The sequence below is a fragment of the Schistocerca nitens genome, chromosome 2 (assembly GCF_023898315.1).
Source record: "Schistocerca nitens isolate TAMUIC-IGC-003100 chromosome 2, iqSchNite1.1, whole genome shotgun sequence".
NCBI lineage: Eukaryota > Metazoa > Arthropoda > Insecta > Orthoptera > Acrididae > Schistocerca > Schistocerca nitens.
The window spans coordinates 305,166,631-305,192,130 of NC_064615.1; the positions used below are offsets into that span (position 1 = coordinate 305,166,631).

The 25,500-nt window shown below is 39.1% G+C and overlaps 1 protein-coding gene across 1 annotated transcript in view; it reads right to left on the reverse strand.

Annotated features, from left to right (window-relative positions):
• Nucleotides 1–8,303: 8,303 nt before the first annotated feature.
• The window catches only part of LOC126236069 (sodium-coupled monocarboxylate transporter 1-like), a 114,432-nt gene continuing 97,235 nt past the window's right edge, over nucleotides 8,304–25,500 (reverse strand). Inside the window, exons 14-15 of the mRNA XM_049945123.1 lie at nucleotides 20,758–20,956; nucleotides 8,304–11,178 (exon numbers count right to left, since the gene is read on the reverse strand). Of these exons, the coding sequence (XP_049801080.1) occupies nucleotides 10,906–11,178; nucleotides 20,758–20,956 (472 nt within the window). The 3' untranslated portion in view covers nucleotides 8,304–10,905. The remainder of the gene's footprint in view (nucleotides 11,179–20,757; nucleotides 20,957–25,500) is intronic.

A 25,500-nucleotide genomic window follows, 5' to 3' on the forward strand; every position in this document is an offset into this window, starting at 1 on the left:
TCCAGCAAATGCTGAAGAATACATAGTGTAATGCTTACATCAGGTTTATTCTTACGATGAATGGAGTATATTATGATAGCCATCTGGTTAACATGTGGCTTGTTAAATCTTGAGCCAGCCCAGTCTCATAGGGGTTTCATAGATGATCACTTTAATGGCAATGGCACGACACTTCCTTGTTGGTAAAGTACACTGTTCTATTATTAGTTAGTAATTTATTTATAGTAAGCTTGTTTTACATTCACCACTGTCGTGGCCGATCTTAACTGATCTTACAGTTTTCTACAATCCTGTTAACTTATATTCATGCAATAATTCACTGCCATGTACACTTAACATCATGACACCTTGTTCAAACTGCCTCTAGCTGCCTTACAAAGCTTAAGATATTTCCCTGGTGGCAGCCTGTAAACTGTCAGAACTACTAGCCTGTGTATTTCCACCAGCACTTTCATTTTTCTGTATGTTATTAGTAGTTCATCTTTTTTATAATGAGGCCATGGTCAGTTTGATGGAAGATACTAAGTAAGTGTTCTTTAAGATTTATGGCTTCGTCAAAGCTGCAATATTTTGTTTTGCTAGTAGCTGTTTGAACTGCCGTTATATTTATTTGGCTGCTTTGTCTTTTGGACGAATTTCCCCTAAAAGGGCCTAGGAAATAGATTAGAAATCACTGGGATAGAATTGATTTTGCTTTGGTTTGACAGGATTCCTCTGATAATTAGCCATGCAGGTAATTTCATACTAGAAGTATTCAGATGCAAACCATGCTAGGTCTCATATGACAGAATGAGGCATTTTCTGTGTTACACCCATGTTTGAACACCCCTGACTCTGAGAAGCTCTGCATTAATGTGTTCCATTGAGTGCTTTATCCAGGGCATATCAGGCATAAGAGTGGCCTGATCTTCACTCCACTACAAGTAGCATTCTCCGTGAAGTGTTTTATGTCATCATCATCATCATCATCATTTATTGGTCCATTTTGGTCCATTGCATACTTTAATAGTACATTGCATATAGAAAAAGACAAATTTGAGAAAAATGGGGGGAGGGGGGGATTAAAAATTACAACTTTAAAATGACAGTGCTAAATTACAAATAGTAAACTGCACAGTTCAAACATAATAAATTTAGTAAAGGCAATGTTGCATCAACAATGACTGAAACTTATCTTTAAAGGAATTTTTATTTTGTTATTGTTTTAAATGACAGCACAGTCTATTGAAAAATTTAACAGTTATGTGTGAAACACTCCTGTGATTCAGTGCTGTTCAGATTAATGTATCTGGAGTTCACTGTGTTCGACATACCACATTATGTTTGGGCTCAGAATGTATTCTAGGATTCTACTACAGATGGATGTTGGTGAGATTGGATAGTAGTCTTGTGAATCACCTCTTGTACTCTGTTCATAGGTAAGTGCCTTCTTCCAATCACTGGGCACATTCAAGAAATGAATTATGTTATGCTTTAGATGGGGACCAAATCATCTGCAAATTCTATACAGAATCTAACAGCAGTTTGGTTGGATCCATGAGCCTTGTGAAATTTCAGTTGTTTCTAAACACTACTGACACTAATAAAAGAAGGCATACCAGGTATTAAATTCAAAAGAGAAGCAGCATATGACCTAAGCTGTCTGACCTGGAAAAGAGCTAAAACACAGTAGAGCATAATTCACAAATGTCTTTCTGTGACAGATGCGGGTGACAGTCACATGGTCTCTCTATCACAGGTCCTGATTGGTTATGCAAAGAATGATGGGCTGTGCTGCATCTTAGTATAGGCTCTGTACTACATTTGGACTTTGGTCCAAAAATTCAATATACCTATAACAGCACATGTGGCTGATAAGAGTGACTAATACTGAACGTAAAATCTGAACGGGATAGACAATAAAAATTATTAATTTTTGGAGGTCCACGTTTTGACTGACAACTGGGATTGTACACTTTTCTGTCTACACAATGCATGAAGAAATAATGTTAGATAGGAGTACTTGAAAATGGGAGGAGATTTAAAAGTGATTGTGGAGTCAAAAATATGTGTACAATGAAGCTGTGGTAATTTTATTAAAACAATGAACTTGTCAGAATTACATAGAGCCACAGCACCATGGTTGCTACTTGTAGACAGTTCCAGGTTTAAATGTGCATGCCTTGTGTATTCCAGGAGAAACTGCCTTCAGGTGAAGAGTAATACTGAGAGCTATTGAGAGCATAGGGTGAAACCTGCTGCAGATCAAAGTTACATTGGTGCCAATCTCATCTGTCTTTTGGTATCTGAGCTTATTTTCAGTTCTCTCTGGAAACTGGAAGTAACGAAGACACTTTGCTGTCCGAGCACAGCTGTTGATGAAATGCCATTCAAAGAAGTGATAAGAGGTTTTTGGTTTGGAACCAATTGGAGTGACTGAAGCAATTGGTTCATTGGCCTTGACATGCATTAGACTGCAGATTTCTTGACCTGAACTACAGAAAGGGAACTTCTACAGTTACGCTTGACAGATCAGTGATGCCACATACACCAAAAGTGCCACTGAGGTGGCAGAGTACATTGATTTTAGAGAACATTGTTTTTTAGATAGACTGAGATGCCAAAATCTTCTGGAATCTGCTGTCAGAGAGATGAATTATAAAAGGGGGTATGAGATCAAATATGGAGGCTCTACCACACCTACATATTGGATTGGCACATAAGTTAGTAGTGTTTTTCCATAAGTTTGATAAACACAACAGGTACTTTAGTCATCGATAATATATTCTCCTTTACTATTTACAACAGTCTGCCAACACTGGGGTAAGTTTTTGATTCAGCAACTGTAGAAATCACACGATTTTGAGGTGAAGAACTTGGTGATCCATGGTCAGAGTGCATTTCCATACAGAAAGGAAGTTCTTTGAAGGTTGTTCAATAGAGAGTGCAAAAGATGAAAATCTGTGAGTGAATAAAGTGAATGTAGAATGACTCCCCAACCCAACTCCTGTATAATGTTTTTTGTTTTTCTAGGAGAATGCGTGTGGGCATTATATGAAGTAGCATCACTTCACACAGTCTTTCTGGTCATTATTCTTAGATTGCTTGTGCAGGATGTCTCATTTGTTGACAATAAACGTCAGCAGCAATGGTTACACGTTGGGGGGAGCAATTCATAGCCCACTACACTGTTGCAGTTCCACCAGATGCCTGACATCTTTTTTTGAAGCATGTAGGTCTTTGTACTGGGAGTTGGTGCTTTTTTTTGTCTCAGCCATTCCTTTTTTCCCCTTATGTTTGCATAAAGACACCATTTCTTGTCACCAGTAATGACACAGGATGGGAATGGTCAGTGTTCTTCATGAGCCCATTGCTGATGATCAGACAAAGATGCATGTGTGGCCATCCACTGATTTTTGTGATTTTGTCTTGGAGCATGCAGTACCCATACACCTGATTTTTGAACTGCCCCATTGCATGCAAATATTGTACAGTGGTGAAGTGATTACAGTTTGTGACATTTGCCAGTTGTTGAGTACACTCATGTGGGTCATTGTGGATTAATGCATTGAAATGATCTTATCTAATCCCGAAGGTCTTTGTGAACATGGAGAGTCACTAATGTCAAAATGATCCTCCTTTGGATGAGAAAACCATTTTCTTGCTGTGCTCTGCCCAGTGGCATTATCCCCATTCATAGCGCAAGTGTTTCTGGCTGCTTCTGCTGCTGTGACATCTTTATTGAAGTCCAACAGAAGAATATGTCGGAAATTTTCTGATTTCATCACTTGGCACTCCATTTTCTAGCATCCACAGTTTCACTCACTATCCCCAGATGACAAAATGACGACATGTAAACCCAAATCACAACAGTGGGCTAAAAATAAAAAATGATGATCAATAAATAAACTCATAACAACTGAAATACCAACATGCAAAACAAAAATGCTATAAACTTATGCACCAACCTAATATTTTTGGATTAAATTGTGAAAAGGAAAGATTGCTACTCACCATATAGCAGAGATGTTGAGCCACAGACAGGCACAACAAAAAGACTACTAACCATGTAAGCTTTCGACCAGGTCTTTTTCCGAAATAGACAACATACCGGTACACACACAAATTCATACAAATGAAGCTCAGATACACATGTTATCACTGTCTCTGGCTGCTGGGGCCAGGTTATGAGCCACTGCACATGATGGGAGAAGCAATCTGGGTTGTGGGGGTAGTGGTGTGGGGAGGGGAAGGGAGAGCAAGGTATGGGTGGGGGATGGTGTAGTGCTGTTTGTGGAAGCATACAGGGATGAGGCAGAGAGATAGTAGGGCAACTAGGTGCTCTTGGGAGGTGTAGGTGGTGTGAGGAGGGGGGGGGGGGAGGGGGACAGAGAAGGAGAGAACCTACACTATATCCTCGTCCATCTCTACACAGCTGCTGCTTCCAGCCCTATTGCCTTATCATTCATATCACTGTAATACAGCTAGATGCAAGACTTGTCCTATATGCCCACCCACCACCATCTATTCCAGTCTGGTCACAAGCATCACCTATCCCATCAAAGGCAGGGCTACCAGTGAAACCAGTCAGAAGATCTGCAACCTCTGTGTTTTGTTCTACATGTGCATGACAACCAACAAGTCATCTGTCTGCAGGAATGGTCATTGGCAAACTGTGGCCAAGAAACAGCTGGACCATACAGTTGCTGAGCTTGCTGCCCAACACAAGATTCTTCATTTTAATGACTGCTTCACAGCTTATGCCATCTTCCTAGCAACACTAGCTTTTCTGAACTGCACAGGTGGAAACTCTCCATGAAATATAACCTACGTTCTTGTAACCCTTGTGGCCTCATGCTTCATTAGTCATTGTCCTTCAGTCATCTGTCCCTTCACTGTTCCCATTCCACAACCTTCTGTTTCACAAGTGCACCTACAGTCTTTTTGCTTCCCTCCTTTTCAGCTCCTCCTCCTCCTACCACTGTCTGTACCTCCCAATTGCACATAGCTGCCCTACCCTCTCATAACCCCGTTCATATATACTCCCACAAACAGCATTACACGTTCCCCACCCATAACCTGGTCTCCCTCCCCTTCCTTGTTCCAACTACCTCCACATTTCCAGATTGTTTCTGCCATCATGCACATACACAGTCTGATCCAAGCAGCCAGAGATAGTGGTCGTGTGTGTATGTGTGTGTGTGTGTGTGTGTGTGTGTGTGAGAGAGAGAGAGAGAGAGAGAGAGAGAGAGAGAGAGAGAGAGCTGCATTTGTGTTAATATGTGTGCTTATGTTGTCTATTTTGGGTGAAGGCCTTCTGGCTGAAAGTCTATGTCATTAATAATCTTTTTATTGTGCCTGTCTACAACTTAATATCTCTGCTATATGGTGAGTAGCAATCTTTCCTCTTCATAATATCATCATTATTCCATCCAGGATTTTCCATTGTTTTATTTTTGGGTTAAAGGAGACTACCCACTGAAATGAAGAAGTGTTGAGTCACTGATAGGCAAACAGTCAGTAGCTAGTTCCCGTTCCACAATTCACATTATACATGGGTAAAAGGAAGCACACCTCCTCCTTTGTAAACCCATAAGGAAGAAGAATCACTGAACTACTAGGCAATATCACAGATTTGGTTGACGTTCAGAGTGGCAGAATAAACGATGACAGAATTATTATTGTATCAGTGCTCACGAAAGGACTTACAGTATTGTTACCAGCATACATAATGCTGTCCAATAAATGTAGCTTGCAGACCATTAACACCTTCAGGTTGGATGTGCATTGGCTCACACAAGATTCGTTAAACACAAAAGCCAACAACACAGTCTCATGATCTTGTCAGATACACTTGTTACATGTATTACACTGAGGTCTAGAATTTCACTTTGGCTGAAGCAGGAATGTGAACAAAATGGTAGCACTATGCAGGATTCCACACAAAATGACACACTGAAATTAATCAAGCAACAAGGTCAGACATGCAGATGTTAATGGCATAAACTCTAGGCACATACTTTACTAATGCATAAGTGTTACTCAACTGCTGACTGGCCACAAGCTCTGATGCAATCCGACATACAGTTGCTAGCGATATGTCAGCCAATCACAGGCTGCTGACTTTGGGGTAGGAGTGTTTATATCAAGACATGATGTGAATTTTCTGAAATAAGTAATGCTTTGAAATTCTGTTAGGTTAGATTCTACTATTTGGTATGGACTCTAAGACTTTACTACTGTTTGATTTATGAAAAATGTTCCAGGTTAATAATTCACAAAAGTGTATGGAATATTACTATTGTGCTTCATCTGAGATACCCTATTTATGAGTATGGCGTCCATCCTGAAATAAATCTTTTATGATTATGAATTATTCAAAATCTTGAATACAAATTGAATTAATTAATGAGAGATTCTGCCAGGTTTAGGAAAAAGCTATTCCAGCTGCAGTGGGTAAAATGTCAGACAGAATGGACTTCATTTCAGGGCATGATTTTAGAAGTCACAGGCTTGTCAAAGTAGCTGATTAATACATTCATTACCAGGACAGTACTGAGTTATAAGAAGTGTACTCATAAACTTTTTTTGGTGACATCAGCAGTACCATGATTAGCTGTGATGGCTCAGGAAATCTGCTTTTGAACTTGGCTTGTGGGATGGTTACGTAAAGTGAGGGCTGAGGTGAGAATGGTGGTATATTGCTGTAACGAATCTACATCTGAACAAATATGTTTGTTTTGAATGCTAAGGCTATATTGGAGAGAATGTTCTACATGGAAAGAATGGCACCTGTCAAAGTATAAGTACTGTTGTTTGTTTGTAAGTTCGATGTGAGCAGGAGCGTGTAGCTGATCCTCAGTGAGGAATAGGTCAACATCAAGGAAAGTGACAAGAAATTCGTAATAGGACCATGCAAAATATAATGGGAGAATGTATTTAGAGATTCCACAAATTTTAACAGATCAGCCTCATCATGAATCCGTATTGCAGAGATGTCATCATTGTATCTAAATCAAACCAGAGGGTGAATGCTTTTGGATCCCAGTGAAGCCCTCTACAGGCAACTCATGAAATGGTTGGCATTTGGAGCCATCTTGGTTACCAAGGCTGTGTGGATGATCTGTTTGTGAAAGGTAAAGTAGTTGTAAGTATAAAGTTGAGTAAGTTGAGCAGGAAGTATGTCATATAATCAGTTAGGTGCTGGTTGAGGTAATGTTCAACAGCAGACAGACTGTGTGTATGAGAGATGTTAGTACAGAGGGAGGTGGTATCAGTTGTGACAGCAAGGTGTGTGGTGAAAGTGGGACAGACACAGATTTCAGACAATCTAAGAAATGGTTGATGTTTTTAATGTAGGACGGTTATCTTTATACTAGATGTTGCAGGTGTGATCAACTAAAGCAGAGATCTGTTCAGTGGGTACTTTGAAGTCAGCAACTATGGGACGGCCAGAATGACTGGGTTGTGGTTCTCAGAAAGAAGTTAAAAGTTGTGTGTGGTAGCCTCATGTGAAAGGTAACTCTCTGCAGTTATGATAGAAGGGACTGGATAAGAAATATCTATTGGCTGTTGAAAGTGACTTATTAGTTGAAACAAACTTAGCCACTAAAGGATTTATGCAAGTATTTGACTGCATAAACTTTATTATTAATAATTTTCTCAATACGTACAGGGTCTCTCTCCTAAGAGTTGTCAGACACATACCCAGTACTCCAGCAGCGACAGCACTGCCTTGTCCCCCCCCCCCCCCCTCTTTCCCCTCTCCCCACCGACTGCTACTGACATACAACAGCACACTGTTTGGTTGCTGCTGGAGTGCTGGTTATTTTTCATGTTTTACTGTTCTTGTTAATTCACAGTTCACAGATGACAAAATTAATATCACACTAGATTAATTTTGGGCCACTCTATTGAATGGGCACATTAAATTCCACGTTGAAAATTATTTTGCTTGTAATGGAAAACAAACTGATGCTCTCTGTCGACACAGGGCATTGTATGAAGGGCGTGATGAGCAGTATTTGTGTGGGCTGACTACAGCTACACACTGCAAAAGATAAACTGCAAATATCTACTGAAACACCAGAGAAAATAAGCCTGATGACTCTTACGAGGGACACCGTGTATAAATGTTTTATAAAATATGGTTGGCGACATACTTAGACTATTTGCCATTAATGCCATTGGCCACAGGAAAGTGTCATCCCTCTATGATTATCATACCAGCACTACTGAATAGTGTAGGGAGTACCATAACAATAAAAAAGCAGCAGAGATTTTTTTTTACTGGGAATCACAATTAAATGAACAGTGTTTACAGATGCTCTCTAAATTAATTTTATTAACTAATTTTTGTTACATATCTTTATGGTTGTACATTGTCTTATATAGTTTCATGCATACATATATTGATACTAAATGGCAAGACAATAAAAGAGTGTGTAAACTTTAAGTTGACTTTATATTACTGTTTACATTTCTTTAATATTATTTCTATTTGATTTGTACTCTTGGCTATCTAAATTATGTAGTGAGTATAGTCTTTCTAGACATAGTGAATGTTCTATTGTAACAGCTACATGCTACATATATTGAAATGCAAGCATTCTACTAAATGCAAAAATCGCTTCTAAATCTTCTAGATATAATTACATGTAACTTAATACTTTCCATTTTGTTCCCTTCGGTTATGGAGACAGCATCACATATCAAACACATTATAGTATTTATAAAATTTCTTACTGTGTTTGTCTTGGAAGAGACACACAGATAAACTTGATCTTTTTATAATTTAATATCCAGAACAATTTTTGTGCTGTGTTATTTTGTTTTTATAACATGGCTAACATTCTTTGGTAATATATGCATATATTAGAGGAATTGTTAATGATGAATGAACATGGTTTGACAAGGAAAAAATACTGAAAGCTCAGGTGCATTATAGAATTTCAGAAAATTTACAAACTGTACAGCTGATAGTTACTTACATTTTCTATTAGCAAAAGGCAGTGCTTCACAAAGATACACATATGGTAACATAGATGAGCGACAAGTGTATTTGTAGAGATAGTTCTTTGGCCTATTCTGCAATAATATTTTTAACAAACTATTAAAATCTTTCATAGAAAGAGAATAGAAACTGTTTTGATGAATTTCTGTTTCATTTATTTTAGAACTGTTTTTCTCACTTTACAAAGAATGCTCACGGTTTGGAATTGAGCAGCAATATGAGTGAGGCCAAGGAGATAAGTAGAACTGTTGTATAAATGGAAAGTACCTATGTACTGACATAGCCAATGAATTCAATTTTACCCTCTCAAATTGTGTAGTATGCCTGATTTTATAACTTATAGTAAGTTCAGTTTCTTCCATTTATATGCTCGTAATATATATATAAAGACATGAAATGATAACTTTCAATTTTATAATGAATCTATTTGACATTCTATTTGCAGTTATCATTGACATGCGTCCACCCTCTTTTACGTAGCAGTTCATATGAGTAACGACAGTGAAGCTAGCAGTGTTACCCAATGATGAACTTGCCTAACGCTATTACTACATGCTAGGAACCAGTACCACTGACCAAGTGTTTTGGTTGTTAGAAACCACTCATCTATATCGACTGTAATCTAGGAAATTTCAGTTATATCTATGAGAACCTTAAAATAATCTTAGAAATTAAAAAAAAAGTAAAGGGAAGTAGCAAAAATAATGACTGATACGAAACTATCACTTTGTTGTGTTATCCATATGGCAGTGAACAATGGGTACTAATAAAGAAGGGCACAAACAGAGAGCTCAAGAGAAGCATTAGTATGAGAAATATAGTGAAATGGAACAGCTCAACATATAGAGCTTGACATATAACATGATAGATTATAAACAAAAGTTATGGATGCCCAATGGAAGGTAACCTAAAACAATCCTCCATTACTGTTCATGAGGAAAATGAATTGCTGGTACTCAAAATAGGAAATAGATCTGAGAGGCACAAAGTTGAATCTGAAATAGACAATTGGTCTGCCTCTTGATGAGAAAAGAATTACAACAAAAATAATTCTTTCCCAGTGAAATAGAATTGGAGAATACAACCTACTATGAATGAGTGTTCTAATTATGGTTTTAAGCAAAGGAGGAGTAATTACAAAAAGATGATATTTAGTTATGGATTATGATCAAATCACTGTTATTTCAATGTATAAAATTGTCAAATAGTCAAGCATTACACATGTTTAGGAATTCAGTTTTTGTTCATGGCCACACAAGAGAAAATTGAACTACAGAAAATGACTCCTCTTCTTAAAGAAATATGTAAGTTACTTGAAGATGTATATGTATGTAAGACAAGTTACCCAAGCAGAGTATATCTTGAAAGCATTTTTTATGCTTACAGAAACATTCTTATGAAAAAAAGATGTGTTGAAAACAAAACAGTTATGGCAAATTTGGTAGAAGAAGCTATTTGACATTTCTCACATACAGAGAGCCATGGCATACTTGAGGCAGTAATTTTTCATGAATGAATACAACTAAATTGTTGTCAAACATTCTAATTTGGATCAGAAAGCATAAAAAGTGTCCCATAAACCATTACCACTGGCTCTGATGAGAACTAACAGGAACTGTAGAGGGAGAGCCAAATGCTGAGTGTAACTAGGATTAGGATGGTACAATGGAATTTCTACCTAGTAGAAACTAATGAGTTTTGTTAATTAGCTGCTTAAGGTGTGCTCAGAATAAAGCCAGTGCCCTGTTCATTGTGTCCTCTCCCTCACAGTGGTCACGTGTCTTTTATATGTCAAGAGAGAGTGCACTCTCAGACGACAATTATACATGGCTAGCATGACAGATAGTGCATTTTCAGTTAGCCCTCTAATGCTTGGGGTATATGATTCCATCCACCATCATTTTACTTTGGTGCTAAAGTTTAGCAAAGTACATCCCATTGTTTTCATTGGAAGATGATACTTTTTTTTGTGGTGAACCATCTGGCTGCATTTGCTGTGGCATTCCATTCAGACTGCCACCTCCCATTGAAGCCGGTGGTGGTGCTTGTGAGGAAGTTACAGTCGCTGAGGGTGGCACCACTGGCTTTTCATCATCCAGAGAGATACCAGCGTTGATGATGCCACCACGGTATATGGACGAGACGCAAGGCGGTCGCACAGTGGAGAATCTGCGCTTGGACATGTCCTATAAAAGAAAGTTACATTGTCAAAATCAAGAAATAAAGATATACAATAATGTGACTAGAAGGAGTGTGACAAAATCAGAGTTTAATAAGTTGTGATTATAGACAGTACACCATATTAAATGGGTGATGACAATTGTGGAGTTTGGGTGATCAGAATATGTGTCTTTTTTAAGACATGTGCTTTTCTCTACATACGCACTCTGGAGCCACTGGGCAATGCTGGCCAAGTATACCTTGTATAATTCATCTTGAATCTTATTTGTTCCATTCATGAATGGAGTATGGGAAAAATAGAATCATTCTGGACAGTTACAATCTGTTCTGGTGCTTGCAGAAAATAATGATCAACAGGATATGCCTAGCAGCAAGAACACAGTTCAATGTTAGTAGATATCTAAACATGTTTTACTGTAGTTATAACTTCATAATAGAGTTTATTTACTTTCTTGACTACGTGGTGCTTTCATATGGGTTTTAATCTCTCCTGTATTGTTTTTACCATCATTTTGTGAGGTATATTCTAGTGGTAGGAGGACAGTTCAGTAGTTTGCTGGCTTGTCTCAACTATTGTTTGTCTGATCTTTCCAAAGAGAATTCATGAGGAGGAAGTCATTTCTTCCAATGATCCTGTATAATGCCCTTGTTACCTCTGTAACAATCTTACATTGACAGGATGTAGTGGTTATGAATACTGCACTGAACCTCTGAATTTATTTGATTCATTCTTTTAACATGACCTGGTTAAGACCCAAAGTACTTGAGCAACACTAAAGAATTGACTGGTCCTGGTACACAGTTTCCTCTGTATGTGTACTGTTTCACAATAGTGTTCTAGTAAATGTAAATCATCTACTTGTGCCCTTTTGCCCATAAAACTGATTTTATATCCTTGTCTCACTTCTTGCTAATTTGTACTTCTACATGTACAACAGATGTGTTGGATTCCAAATTCATATTACTAATGCTGTACTAAAAAGCTAAGGAGTTTTTGCTAATGTCATTTGGATTATCTTGCATTCATCCACATCTGAGGTTGTGGTTAACTTCTGAGAGTTAATGATTTATTTCCACATATTACATTACATTAATACTTGCATATATAGATATGTCAGATTCCCGAATATGTCTTGATCTTGGAGTTGTTGGCAGCAAATAGGCAGTTAAGGTGTGGTAGTTGGGTTGGCAGGAGCACTGACAGTTCCGCCACTGTGTGTACCAAATAATGTATTTTTGTGTCATGGTCCATGATGAAAAGGCAATGTCTGCTATTGTCAGGTGTAGCTGCTGCAGATATGCACTCTGTATCATGTTTCCATTTGCATGGTGGCATACATTTCTGGGCATTGCTGCCAAACTTCTTAAGGTACTGGCAGATATATGGCATGACAGGTGATTGATTGCAGCTTCGTGATGATCGATGACATAGCCAATTATGAGTGTGTGTCGTTTGCAGTGTAGTGATTTGTGTAGTCAGTTCAGCTAACTGCAACTGCAGGGATGGAAGAGTCAGTGCAGGCATGTTATCTTATTGTGAAACTAATGTTGACATGCTTGCAGTTGGATACATTTCCACTGCTGTCTGCTGTCTGTGCTAGCACATTCAAATCAGCAATGCAAACTGTTAAAATTTTCTGTGTATCGGTAGGTAGTGAGGACAACTAGATGTATTATAGTACATCGTCACTGACTGTATTACTCGCCAGTGTGGATAGGTGTCATAGGAGCTGCAATGGGCATGATAACCGAGTTATTCCTTCGCAAAAGTTTTTCCAGTTACTTCACTGATGATTGAGATATCTATGTCACTAAAGCATTTTTAACAGACACGTACTGTTCAGTGTTCAGGGATGGAGTGAGGATGTCTTGCACTTCCGTAGCTAGATCTTCATTTGGTGGTGTGATGGCATAGCTGTATTTGGTTTTATCTGATGACATCTGTGATAACATGAACTGGCCTTCCAGTTGTGCGAACTGTAATACAGGGTTATTTTGCTAGAATCATGGGGGTTTGATTACAATTCTGCTGATCCCACTGCTTGCAGCTGGTGCTACATTTATTGTTGAGTCTGGCATTTTGAGTGTGAAAATAAATGTGATGCAGCTGACTTGTTGCGATGTGATACGGTGCGTCGGAGCCAGCGTAATGATGTAAGATGTAGTTAACATCTGAGTGTTAATAATTTATTTTCACATATTACATTATATTAATGTATAGGTATGTCAGATTTCTTAATACATGAGGCATAGAATACTAAACTAACTTGAAAAATCAAAGACTAACACGACACATACATGTCACACAATATTTATGCACACTGCCACTGGGCTTATTGTCATGGTGTGATGCTCTATAAGGTAAATTGCTCTTTATTTTACCGGCTGAACATTCTGCATAAAGTGTCTCCAATGCACTCAGAGCTAAATAAAAAAACTGCCTTGTTAAGAATATTAATTTTGTGCATACAGTTCAACTGTCATCAAATGATCTGAGTTTTTGTGCACACTATGCAGGAAGTTGTATACAGGTTGTATCAGAAGTATGATTTACTCTTTCCAAAACAAGGAAAATAACTATATAAACAATCTCTGGAGGTACTGGTACCTGATTTGCAACTTAATAATGAATGAATAGTTTACTAAATTTTCAAGTTAGAAATTGATAACAAATGTTCAATGTCCCTCTCTCAGCATCTACACAAGCTTGCACCCTACAGAAGGGTGTGCCCCTGCAAATAATAGGAAACATGTAGTGCGTGTCTGATGTGACTCCAGCACTGTTTGAAATGTACTATATGTTACCTGTTGTAATGATACGTATGGAGGCACCACCTGTTCTGTGGAGTGCATGTTTCACAGAATTTAACCATTTTTGTTGTTACCTATGGATAAAACAATTGGTTTATTCAGTAGACACTCCTATGCAGTTACACTTCTTTGATATCTCATGGAAGACTGCAAAATCAGTCAACCGCATCCATTGGTGACTGAGGGGTGTGACAGTCCATGATCCTGTCATGTATGCAAGGGTTAAGTACACGGAGGACAGCTGAAATATTTGTTGCTGGTTTCTGACTTAACTACATAACATGTTCTATTGTTGTTGTGGTCATCAGTCTGAAGTCTGGTTTGATGCAGTTCTCCACACTAGTCTATATTGGGCAACTCTCTTCATCTCTGAGTAACCACTGTAACCTACTTCCACTGGAACTTGCTTACTGTAGTCAAGTCTCCCTCTGCAGTTTTCACCTGTCACACTTTCCTCACCAAACTGATGATTCATTAATGTGTCAGTGTAAGCCCTATGAACCAATCCCTCTGTTAGTGAAGTTGTGTCATAAACTTTTTTTTCTCCCAAATTTGATTCACTACCTCTTCATTAGCTATACAATTTACCCACCTAATTTTCAACATTCTTCTGTAAAACTGAATTTCAAGATATTACATTCTCCTCTTGTCTGGACTGTTAATCATTCCCATTTCATTTTTGTACATGGCTACACTCTAGGCAAAAATCTTAAGAAAAGACTTCTAAACACTTAAATTTATATTAGGTATTGAAATACTTCACTTTTTCAGAAGTATTTTTCTTGTTATAGCCAGTCTGCACTTAGTGTCTTCACCAATCACAGTAAGTTATTTTGCTACCCAAATAACAAAACTCATCTCCTGCTGCCAGTGGCTCATTTTGTAATCCAATTCCTCAGCATCATCTGATTTAATTTAGTTGCACTTGTTTTATATTTGTTGATGGTCATCACATAAACTCCTTTGAAGACAGTATCTAGTCTTTTCAACTGATCTTCCAAATATGTCGTCTTTTCCTGGAGAACTGCAGTGCCAGCAACAAACCCCAATGTTTTTATTTCTTCTCCCTGACCTACAATTCCATCTCCAAATAGCTGTCTCATTTCCTTTACTGCTTCTCAATATACAGACCAAATAACTTCAGGGATAGGTTACAACCCTGTCTCACTATGCTCTCAACTGTTGCTTCCCTATCAGGTTCCTCAACTTTCATAACAGGGGTCTCATTTCTATAAAAATTGTGTAATAATGTTTTGCTCCCTATACTGTTTCCCTACTACATACAGAATTTTGAAAGACTGTAGTCTAGTTGAAATTGTCAAATGCTTTTTGAAAGGGAAACTGCAAATGGATAAATATAGGTTTGCTTTCCTTCGGTCCAAATTCTAATATAACTTGTAGGGTCACTATTGCCTCATGTGGTCCTACATTTCTCCAGAAGCTAAAGTAATCTTCCCTGAGGTTGGCTTCTACTAGCCATCTATGCTTTGTATTTTGCACTTTCTGTCAGTCTCAGTTTTTGGTGTCCTACATTTCTCCAGAACCCAAAATAGTCTTCCCTGAGGTTGGCTTATACTACCCTTCATTTCCTTCTGTAAATATTTTGCTACAATAACAAAGTAATTGTTTGGTAATATTCACAACTGTCAGCAGATACCTTCAGTGGAACTGGCATTGTTACATTGTACTTGAAATCTGGGGGTATTTTGCATGTATCATGTATCTTACACACTGGGAGGAATAGTTTTGTTATGGGTGGTTCTCCATAAGATCTTAAAAATTGCAAAGGGTTCCAATCTACTCCAGGTGGCTTATTTTGACTTAGATGCTTTAGTGGTCTCTCAGATTCTTTTCAGTGCCATATCCCCCATCTCATATTAATCCTCTTCTCATTCCATAATATTGTCTTCAAGTTCGTTCCTATGTACAGACATTTTATATAACCCTTCTAACTTTCATCCTCCCCTTCTTTGCTTAGTACTGCTCTGCTATCTAAGCTCTTGTTGTTCATACAGCTGCTCCTCTTTCCTCCTAAGCTCTCTCTTATTTGCCTATAAGCAGCATCTACCTTTCCTACATTCAAATATGTTTCTGAAGCTTTTCACATCCCTTCTAGCCATTCATTGTTTGTCATTTTGCCCTTTCTGTCAGTCTCATATTTTAGATGTCTGCCTGCTTGATTTACAGCATTTTTATATATTTCTCCTTTCATTAATTAAATTCATAATCTTCAGAAAAGTGATCTTTCATTCATACTTAAAAAATCAAGTATTTTCTGGTATTTGTTTATATGTATTTTTCTCTTTCATTACTGTGAGGAATGCAGCCCAGAGTTTATAAAGCTGTTTTTGTTACACCAGGTACTGAGAACAAGAGCTGTCCTACTTTCTGTGCTTCTTTCTAACAACCTCTCACATCTCACCATTTTGTACTGGACTTTATTACAGGGTCAAAAATTCTTCAAGTAGCTCAAATATATGTGAAGATATTTGATATGGCTGTGACTTTGATATACATTGACACTGTAGTACAATGCAGATGGCATCTGCACACTTAAGAACTCTGTCTCTGCACCTTTTTATTGTTTTGTACCTCAGTTGGTCAAAATGGAACCCTTATAGGACCACTTTGCTGTCTGTCTGTCTGTTTGACTGTTCAAAACTCCTTTTTTTGTGAACAGGTAGACATATCAAGTTGGAATTTATTTCACATACTGAGATCTACGGTCGTGTGATGGTATAATAAATGTTTGGTTCTAAGTCAGTGCAATCAGATGATACAGCTATTTATTTCACATATTTTGGTACTCGCAAACTCACTGATCAAAACCTATAGGGTATTCCCATCAGTTTAGAATCACAAAATTGGGCAAGAAGAAAACTTTCACAGTATAAGTAAATGGCTGTTTATTTGTGATTATACACATGAAAAAGTATTTCTGTTGACCTTTGTTATCCTACTTCAAACATGAATTTAAAACATTCTTGCAAGTCTTGGAATCTTGCCATTATCACTGCCAATAACAGGAAAAAATCATTGAGACCCTAGATTCCCAAAATGGATGACCTATCTATATACATGATCAAGTTACTACATAACCCACACTATATGAGTCCTACTTGTACCTGGGCAGTTTTTCTACATCCTTAGTATGTGAGGTTTCATGAGTGAATAGCATAAACTGCTTTTAGAAAAGTGATACTTTCAAATTGTGTGCTCATTTTTTGAGAGAAGTTTTCTCTCTCTGGGTACCTGGTACATAAGTAAAGCAGAGTTTGGAGTATGATTTACAAATGTACAACGGAACATTTTAATGATACTGGTCTATAATTTTGTACATAATGTTTATTAGCTATTTTAGTAGCAGGAGAAATCTACACTTTTCCAGTCACTTACTGGATGTTTGTGGGGGTTCATGATAAATGTAAGGTGAAATATAAATATGTGACATTGCTGGCTGAGATTTCAGTTTGGTATTCACCTGTCTGTATTGGAATGGTTTTGTTTTTTCAATTCCATGGTCAGTATTGTTACTTGTGATTTGAGTGCCTTGCATTAATTATTACCATTTTATGTAAGTATCAGCGGGGTCAGGGATTTTCTCTGCCTCGTGATGACTGGGTGTTGTGTGCCGTCCTTAGGTTAGTTAGGTTTAAGTAGTTCTAAGTTCTAGGGGACTGATGACCATAGATGTTAAGTCCCATAGTGCTCAGAGCCATTTTTTTGTATCAGCTATGATTACAGAGAAGTGCCATGTTTGCTGTTGTTGATGAAGAAAGGAAAGTGAGGAGTTAGAGACAACAAGTGAGGAGGCTGTACAGCTTGCTCACATACCTTCCGATGCTCCATGCAGGATTCAGCCCAGGGCAGCGGCACTCAGTCTGGTGATCAAAAATGTAAGGCACCATTTTTCCTGCCCTTCCTAGTCAGATACTCATGATTAAGATTTTTCCACAAACAGTATTCACTCTGGTTGCCTCTTGACCAAGTGTCTCCATCCTAACTTAACATCACCAGACAAAATATAATTTGCCTCCTTAAAAGAGCACACTGGTTGATTGGGAGTGCTACAACGATGTGGAGCTGGCATCCTGCTTCTGTGTTATCCTCCACTGCTGAGCTGTCCTGGCAGTGAACTAGTACATGTGTGCCAGTCAGATGTGTGTAATCAGTGCAGTAAGACACGTTGATGTGGAGATATGACATAATGGCATGAAGGAATTGTCATGTTTTGACATTGCAACTGATAGTGGCAGTAAGACTGATAAGAAATTTAGATATGCTCACGGGATTTTTCAAGCTAGAAAAAGCATAAAGCATCTGACAATGTGAATACTGCAAGATGTTCAAAAGTCTGAGGGCAAAAGGGAAAGACAGAGGTTAGAATACACCCAACAAATAACTGAAGACATAGGTTGCACCTGCTACTCGGAGATGAGAAATTTGACACAAGTGAGGAAGTCGTGGCAGGCCACATTAAACCAGTTAGAAGACTTACGTCTTAGAAAGAAAAACAATCATAACTGATGTCGACCAGAGATAAGTGTTACACCTTATCAGTGCTAATCAGTATCATATCTGAGAGGATTTGTCATTGTCAGTGAATGCAAGTCCACTCAAATGAGTTTCCAATTGAAAATTGTATAGAGCACTGCATATGAAGGGGAATCTGGATCTGGGTATCTTGCAAAAGGGCTTTGCTTATAACAAGAGATGAAGCTGCACATTTCTGTTGGGACAAAGAGCATAGTAGCCACACAGTAGCTGATTGGAGATGTCCAGTGTGGTCTGATGAACATTGATTTAGCACTTTTTTCAAATGAAGCAAGGCGTTCAATGCGTAAACAGCCCAGTGTGCAGATAGTGTACTTCTGGCTGGATGTGGTTCTGTGAAGTTTTTGAGGCATTTTTCTCCCCATGACTTGGACCCACTCATTCAAATTACCATGTAAGTGAACCCGGGAGTTTATTGCAGTGTTATCAGTTGCCAAATGTTGCCCATTCTTCTACAGCTTCGTGATGTGTTGTATCAAAGCAGGTGGATTCCTTCCAGCTATTATGTTTTTCTTCCCCCCAAAGTTATTAATTTCTGCAAATTTTGTGGTATCTTCAGTATTTTCATTTATGTGGCATATTCACAATACCTAAAAATCTCAATTACTGATCCACGGCTTATCAAAACTAATTTTATTACTTATTGCAGGCCTTTGGTTATCAGGAGTTAATGAGCTAGCTCATTAGTTTCAGGACTGCACTAATTACAAAATATCAGAAATTTGAGATTTTGTTGCCATCATTCTTATGTAAACATATACCTGATTACCAACTTCTTGATAAAGTTGGCGAAAAAGATACATAAAAAATTAAAGTATCCCTACAACCAATGATGAAAATATGCTAGCAACATCATGTTCAGTTCCACAGGAATTACTGTACCCCATGATCATGATGCAATCCAGGACAGAAAGGTCAGCATCAGTCGTAATTTCATCTGCCTTTTTTATTGTATCGCAGATCTAGATTTCAACTGATAGTGCAGCCATCATTAGTACATTATAAGCAGTCGTATAAACTCAACTTAATTGTAACGATGCATGTTCCAGTCTAACTCAGGCATCGGGAGCAGCAAATTTAGCCACAGTTGGTGTCACAGTGACACAACAAACTGTTAGAAATCGGTTACTTCTAGGACAGTTCCAAGCCAGGCACCCTGTAATGTGCATTCCAGTGACCCAAAACTATCGCCATTTGCGACTTCAGTGACGTGAAGTGAGAGCTCATTGTAGGGCAGGGTGGAAATCTGTTGTGTTCTCCGATGAAAGCTAGTTCTACCTCGGTGTCAGCGATGGCTGTGTGTTGGTTAGAAGGAGGCCATTTGATGGCCTGCAACCGACCTGTCTGTGACCTAGACACACTGGACCTACACTTGGAGTTACGGTCTGGGGTGCAATTTCGCATCACAACAGGAGCACTCTCGTGGTTATCCCATGCATCCTGACTGCAAATTTGTATAGAAATCTGGTGATTCGACATGTTGTGCTGCCATTCATGAACAGCATTCTAGTGGATGTTTTCCAACAGGATAACGATCTCCTACATACCGCTGTTGTAGCTCAACATGCTCTACAGAATATTGGCATATTACCTTGGCCTGGTCCACCACCAGATCCATCTCCAGTCGAGCACATAAGGGTCATCATCGGATGACAAACCCTGCATCATCCACAACCAGCAATAACCGTCCCTGTACTGACTGATCAATGTAATAAGCATGGAACTTCATCCCAGAAACTGACATCTGCCACCAGTACAACACAATGCATGCATGTTTGCTTGCCTGTATACAACATTCTAGCCATTACTTTTGTTATTAATGTAACACTATTTCACATTTGCAATGGCTTATCTTGCACTTAAATTAAACAGTGATGTCGCAGTGTTAATCAGTTGAATACGTTGCGTAGACAAATGTATTCCTGCAATTTCATCACTTTACATTAATTATTTTTTGTGTTGCGATTTTTTCCGAAATTGTATTTGGGGCACTGTGTTTGACTTAGCAATCAACATCTCAACAACTTGGTAGCTTCACAGAACTCACTCATCAATGAGGGGCCTCATCTGGAACTGGCATACCTGAAGAAATTTTGGTGTCTCTTTCTCTCACTAGGTCCTTATCAGGACTAGAGGCAGTATTAGGGGGCTATCTCCTAGGGCGACTAATCCCTCGCCTGGTGTGCCCGTGTTGGCGCCCTCAGGAGGAGGCTACTCACCCTGAGACTGAGGCGGTTGCGCAGGCTCTTGGGCAGGTTGTCGAGCAGGACGCGCACCGGCGGTGACAGCAGTGCTGGGTCCACTGTGGTGGGGTCACGCGGACCCGTAACCAGGCTCACGACCAGGCCCACCACCACCGTCGTCACACAGCCGATGGCCGAGTACCACAGGTAGGACAGCCGGTACAGCACGAACACTCTGCAAACAGCATAGGTAGTTAATGACATGGTCGACAAGAAGGAGCGAAGAGTCTGTGTGAAATTTTGTTTTGTGTTAGAGAAAACTGTAGCCGAGACCATTGGGATGCTTCGACCAGCCTTTAATGATGACACTTTTGAGAAATCTCAGGTTCAAATGGCTCTGAACACTATGGGACTTAACTTCTGAGGTCATCAGTCCCCTAGAACTTAGAACTACTTAAACCTAATCAACCTAAGGACATCATACACATCCATTCCCGAGGCAGGATTAGAACCTGCGACCGTAGCGGTCGCGCGGTTCCAGACTGTAGCGCCTAGAACCGCTCGGCCACACCGGCCGGCGAAATCACAGGTCTACGAATGGCTTTCCCGTTTCAAATCTGGTAACATGACAACTGAAAGCATGCCACGCCCCAGTCGTCATTCGATAGGGAGAAATGACGAAAACATTGTCACAATAAAACGTACAATTGAGGAAGATTGTCGAAGAACCATTGACCTAATTTCTGGGGAAACGAAAGTGTCATGGAGCACGGTCCAGCCAATTTTAACTGAAGATATGCACATGAGATGGGTGCCAGAGAAATTTATTCCTCGCTTATTTGTAGATGATCCAAGAGAAAACCACGTTAATGTTTGCTGCCATTTGCAGAGTGAAGTACAGAACAATCCAAATTTTCTTAAAGAAATTGCGATGAGAGTTGGCGCTACGGGCGCTCCAGAGTCGAAGCAACCGTCGAGCCAGTGGAAAACTCAAACGTCACCACGACCCAAGAAAGCACGTCAAGTGTGATTGAATGTGAAAACAATGTTGATTTGTTTTTTTTATATGTCAGTGGCACTGTCCACAAGGAGTTCTTCCCTCCAGAACAGACTGTGAACCAATATTTTTATCTGAATGTTTTACGAAGGTTACGAGAGAGTGGGTGACGAAAACGGCCATAACGTAGAGAAATGGCAACTGGTTGCTCCACCACGTCAATGCTCCTCACACAGCATCCGATCTGGCTCTATCTGACTTTTTTATTTTCACGGATTATGGATAAAGAAAGTTCTGAAAAGAAAGTGATTCAGTGATCTGGATGACATCAAAGAAAACATAGTACCAGCTTTGAACAGTATCCAGCATCAGGATTTCCAGAACAGTTTTCAACAGTGACAAAAGCGTTGGGACAAGTGCAGTAATGCACATGGACAATACTTTGGAGAGGACTAAAATACTATGAATGTACATTTCAATAAATATGCAAAATAACGAAAATTCCCGTTATTTTTGGATGCCCCTTCATACCTTGGAGGACTACTGTTCTTGGTTCAAGTTCGGGTTCCGCAAAAAATTTAATCTATCTGGAAGTTTCAAATCAGCGCAGTTTACGCTGCAGAGTGGAAACTCATTCCGAAATATATCGTTTGATATTTTCAAAATAACAGATCTCTGGTACAGGTGCTTTTTGGGAGGAGAAATATCGTACATTTTGAGCTGAGAAACAGCTTCTGGATTGTCCAGCTGATTAATTATCCGCACGTACTATGAGGATTAAAAAAGAAATTAAAAGAATCCAAGCCTGAACTACTCTGTTATAATTCGACCGAATACTTTCATGCACAATCCAGTCTTCTGGTCGTGAAGACATAAATGACGAAAATACTTGCGAGTGGTTGAATAGTGATGCCTATGAACGGGGATTTGAGTAACTAAGTGCACATATGATGAACACATTGTGTTCGGTAGAGGAAGAAAGTGAAGACTAGGCCATCGAGGAACCCGTTACCACGCACACTGCGCCCCTGAGAGGCGTCGATCTATCCTCAGAGTGTGCAGGACAAAGTTAATGTGAAACTACAGATATTTTGATTCTCCAGGATAAATGAGAACCGTCGATGGAAGAAAAAAGAAGTGAACGAATAACAGACAGAGTAAATTACCGAAAATGAACTAAGAGCAGGTGAAACGAAACAAAGCATGCTGTAAGATTAATTTCGTGAATAAGTTCTCAATTTCCGGCAACCAATGCTTTAAGTATTGCAGTGGGCTTTCAAATGTGACATCTAGCATATTTTGTAAACCCAGTAGACAACATGTTTGAGTAAAAATGTGCTTTTTTGGAGTACCCAAGTTTTATGGTTATCCGTGCATTCTCGGGTCCGCACTAACCTGGATGAAAGGGAAATTGCTGTACCAATTTTGTGTAGATGACTCATAGGTAGCTGTAGGAGTTATGGTAGTATTAATGGTGTCGTAGTTGTTGATGTAAGTGAAGGTATTGGGTTACGTTAGCTCTAGTGGTGATGGTGGTCCTGTCAATAGTGAAGTATATTACTACTACTACTACTACTACGACTACTAGCTATTCCACGCCATGCATTGCTGTGGCTCAATCTGGCTAAATGGAAAAGAAAGGAGACAGAAATCATACGTTTCTAACATGTATGGGAATTGGACATACGTTGTAATCTCCTCCCCCCCCCCCCCCCCCGTTTTCTGTCCATCGCCTCATCCTCCATTATTTGTCAATCTCCTGCTCCTACCCCCTCTCTCTGCCCATCATCTTCTCCCTCCTTTCTCTGTCCACCTCCTCTCTCTTCTCTCTCTCTCTGTCAGTCCCCTGCTTTCCGGTTTCTGTCTTCATTTCCTCCCACCTCTGTGTCCAACTCCTCCCCCGCCCCTCCCCCTCCTCTCCTTTCTCTGACGTCGAGCCTTCTTAATTGTTACTGCATATTCAAATTCTGTAATAGTATACTAATCATAAGCCGATAAGCCATATATACATCTTTCCTGTTTGTTAACAACATTCACTATTGTATATTTTACCAGCATACAGTATTTATATATTATATATATTAAAAATATGTAGCTTATGTCCATCCAAATGGCTGTTAGAGTATCGTGAAAAAATTTAAAGTAAATCAGACAAGAACTATTCGGGATTTTTGGTAAACCATATACAGGGTGATTCACGAAGGTATGCAAATATTTTAATATGCTATTCTACAAGTAAAACTAAAGAAAAAAGTTCATCTTAACATAGGTCCGCAAATGTTTGGTTACGGAGCTACGGGTAAGAAACGATTATGGCTGAAATTTAGCAACTTCGCTAATATGAAGCCATTAGAAAACCGTACGAGGTTAAAGTAAAGTACGATTTCCATTTATTTTGTTGTTATTGATCTGGTGAATCTAATACAACATGTCCCAGACGTGTATCTGTAGTAGTTTTCCAGAACATCTAGAGAAGCAAAGAAGTAATTTCGTAAAATTTTTAATTTATTAACTACTTGGCTCTGTTTCTTTTTTTTTAAAGTCCAGACAATTGCACAGTTTTCAAGAGAAGTTGTAGAGAATTTAATTTTGGAAAAATGATGGTAATAACGTTAACTGAAACTTTATGAATGTGTCAGATAATCTGCTTTTATTAATACCATAGCACGTAAATTCATGTTAAATCGAAAAAAAAAACAAAGTTCATGTTAAGGAAGTTGTAAAAAATGGTTCAAATGGCTCTGAGCACTATGGGACTCAACTGCTGAGGTCATAAGTCCCCTAGAACTTAGAACTACTTAAACCTAACTAACCTAAGGACAACACACACATCCATGCCCGAGGCAGGATTCGAACCTGCGACCGTAGCGGTCGCGCGGTTCCAGACTGTAGCGCCAGAACCGCTCGGCCACCAGCGGCCGGCAAGGAAGTTGTACAGTGTACATAAAATTTCACAATACATTCACAGTAAATGTTCAAAAATGTGTGCACGTGTATGAGCAGATTTTGTTGCTCGTTTCAGTTTCACAGGGTTGTTCTTATTGCATTCATAATGCGAGCAAGTAATGCCTGACATGTATCGACTTTGTCCTCATAAACTATGTCTTTCATTCACCCCAAAAATCCATTGGTGTTAAATCGGGCGATCTGGGCGGCCACAGACGTGTAGCACCACGACCGATCCATTTCTGGGGAAAATGTTCATTTAAATGTGTAGTAACGGCGTTGGTGAAATGTGGAGTCGCGCCGTCATGTTGAATGTAGCAAGTGGAATGTCTTCGAGCAAGCGGGGCATTTCTTCTTGAAGGAATTGTATGTTTCGCCAATTAGACGTCCTGGGAAAAATGAATGGCCCAATAAAGCGTGTGTTGATTATACCAGTCCACACATTTATGCTAAATTGCTGCTGAAAATTGCGTTGCACTGTTGCATGTGGGTTCGCTTCAGACCATACGTGCTCGTTATGTAAATTGTTTATACCATCTCGAGTAAACTGTGCCTCATCACAATCTTAGGTTTAGAAATGCCTAATCGTTAAGAGATACGTCGTGTTCAGGTACCTGGGCTACGTTGAACAGCATCCGTAATATCCTCATCATCGTCTTCACGTATCGAGCGCTCGTACTGATTATGAACACTAGGTTGAGAACCTGTCTCCCGCAACATTCGAAATACTCCACTAATGGGTCGTGCATTCGGAATCCTCCGAGTTGGATAACGTACGCGATATTCGTTAACTGCAGCCGTAGCATTACCATCACATTTGCCATAAATAAACACCA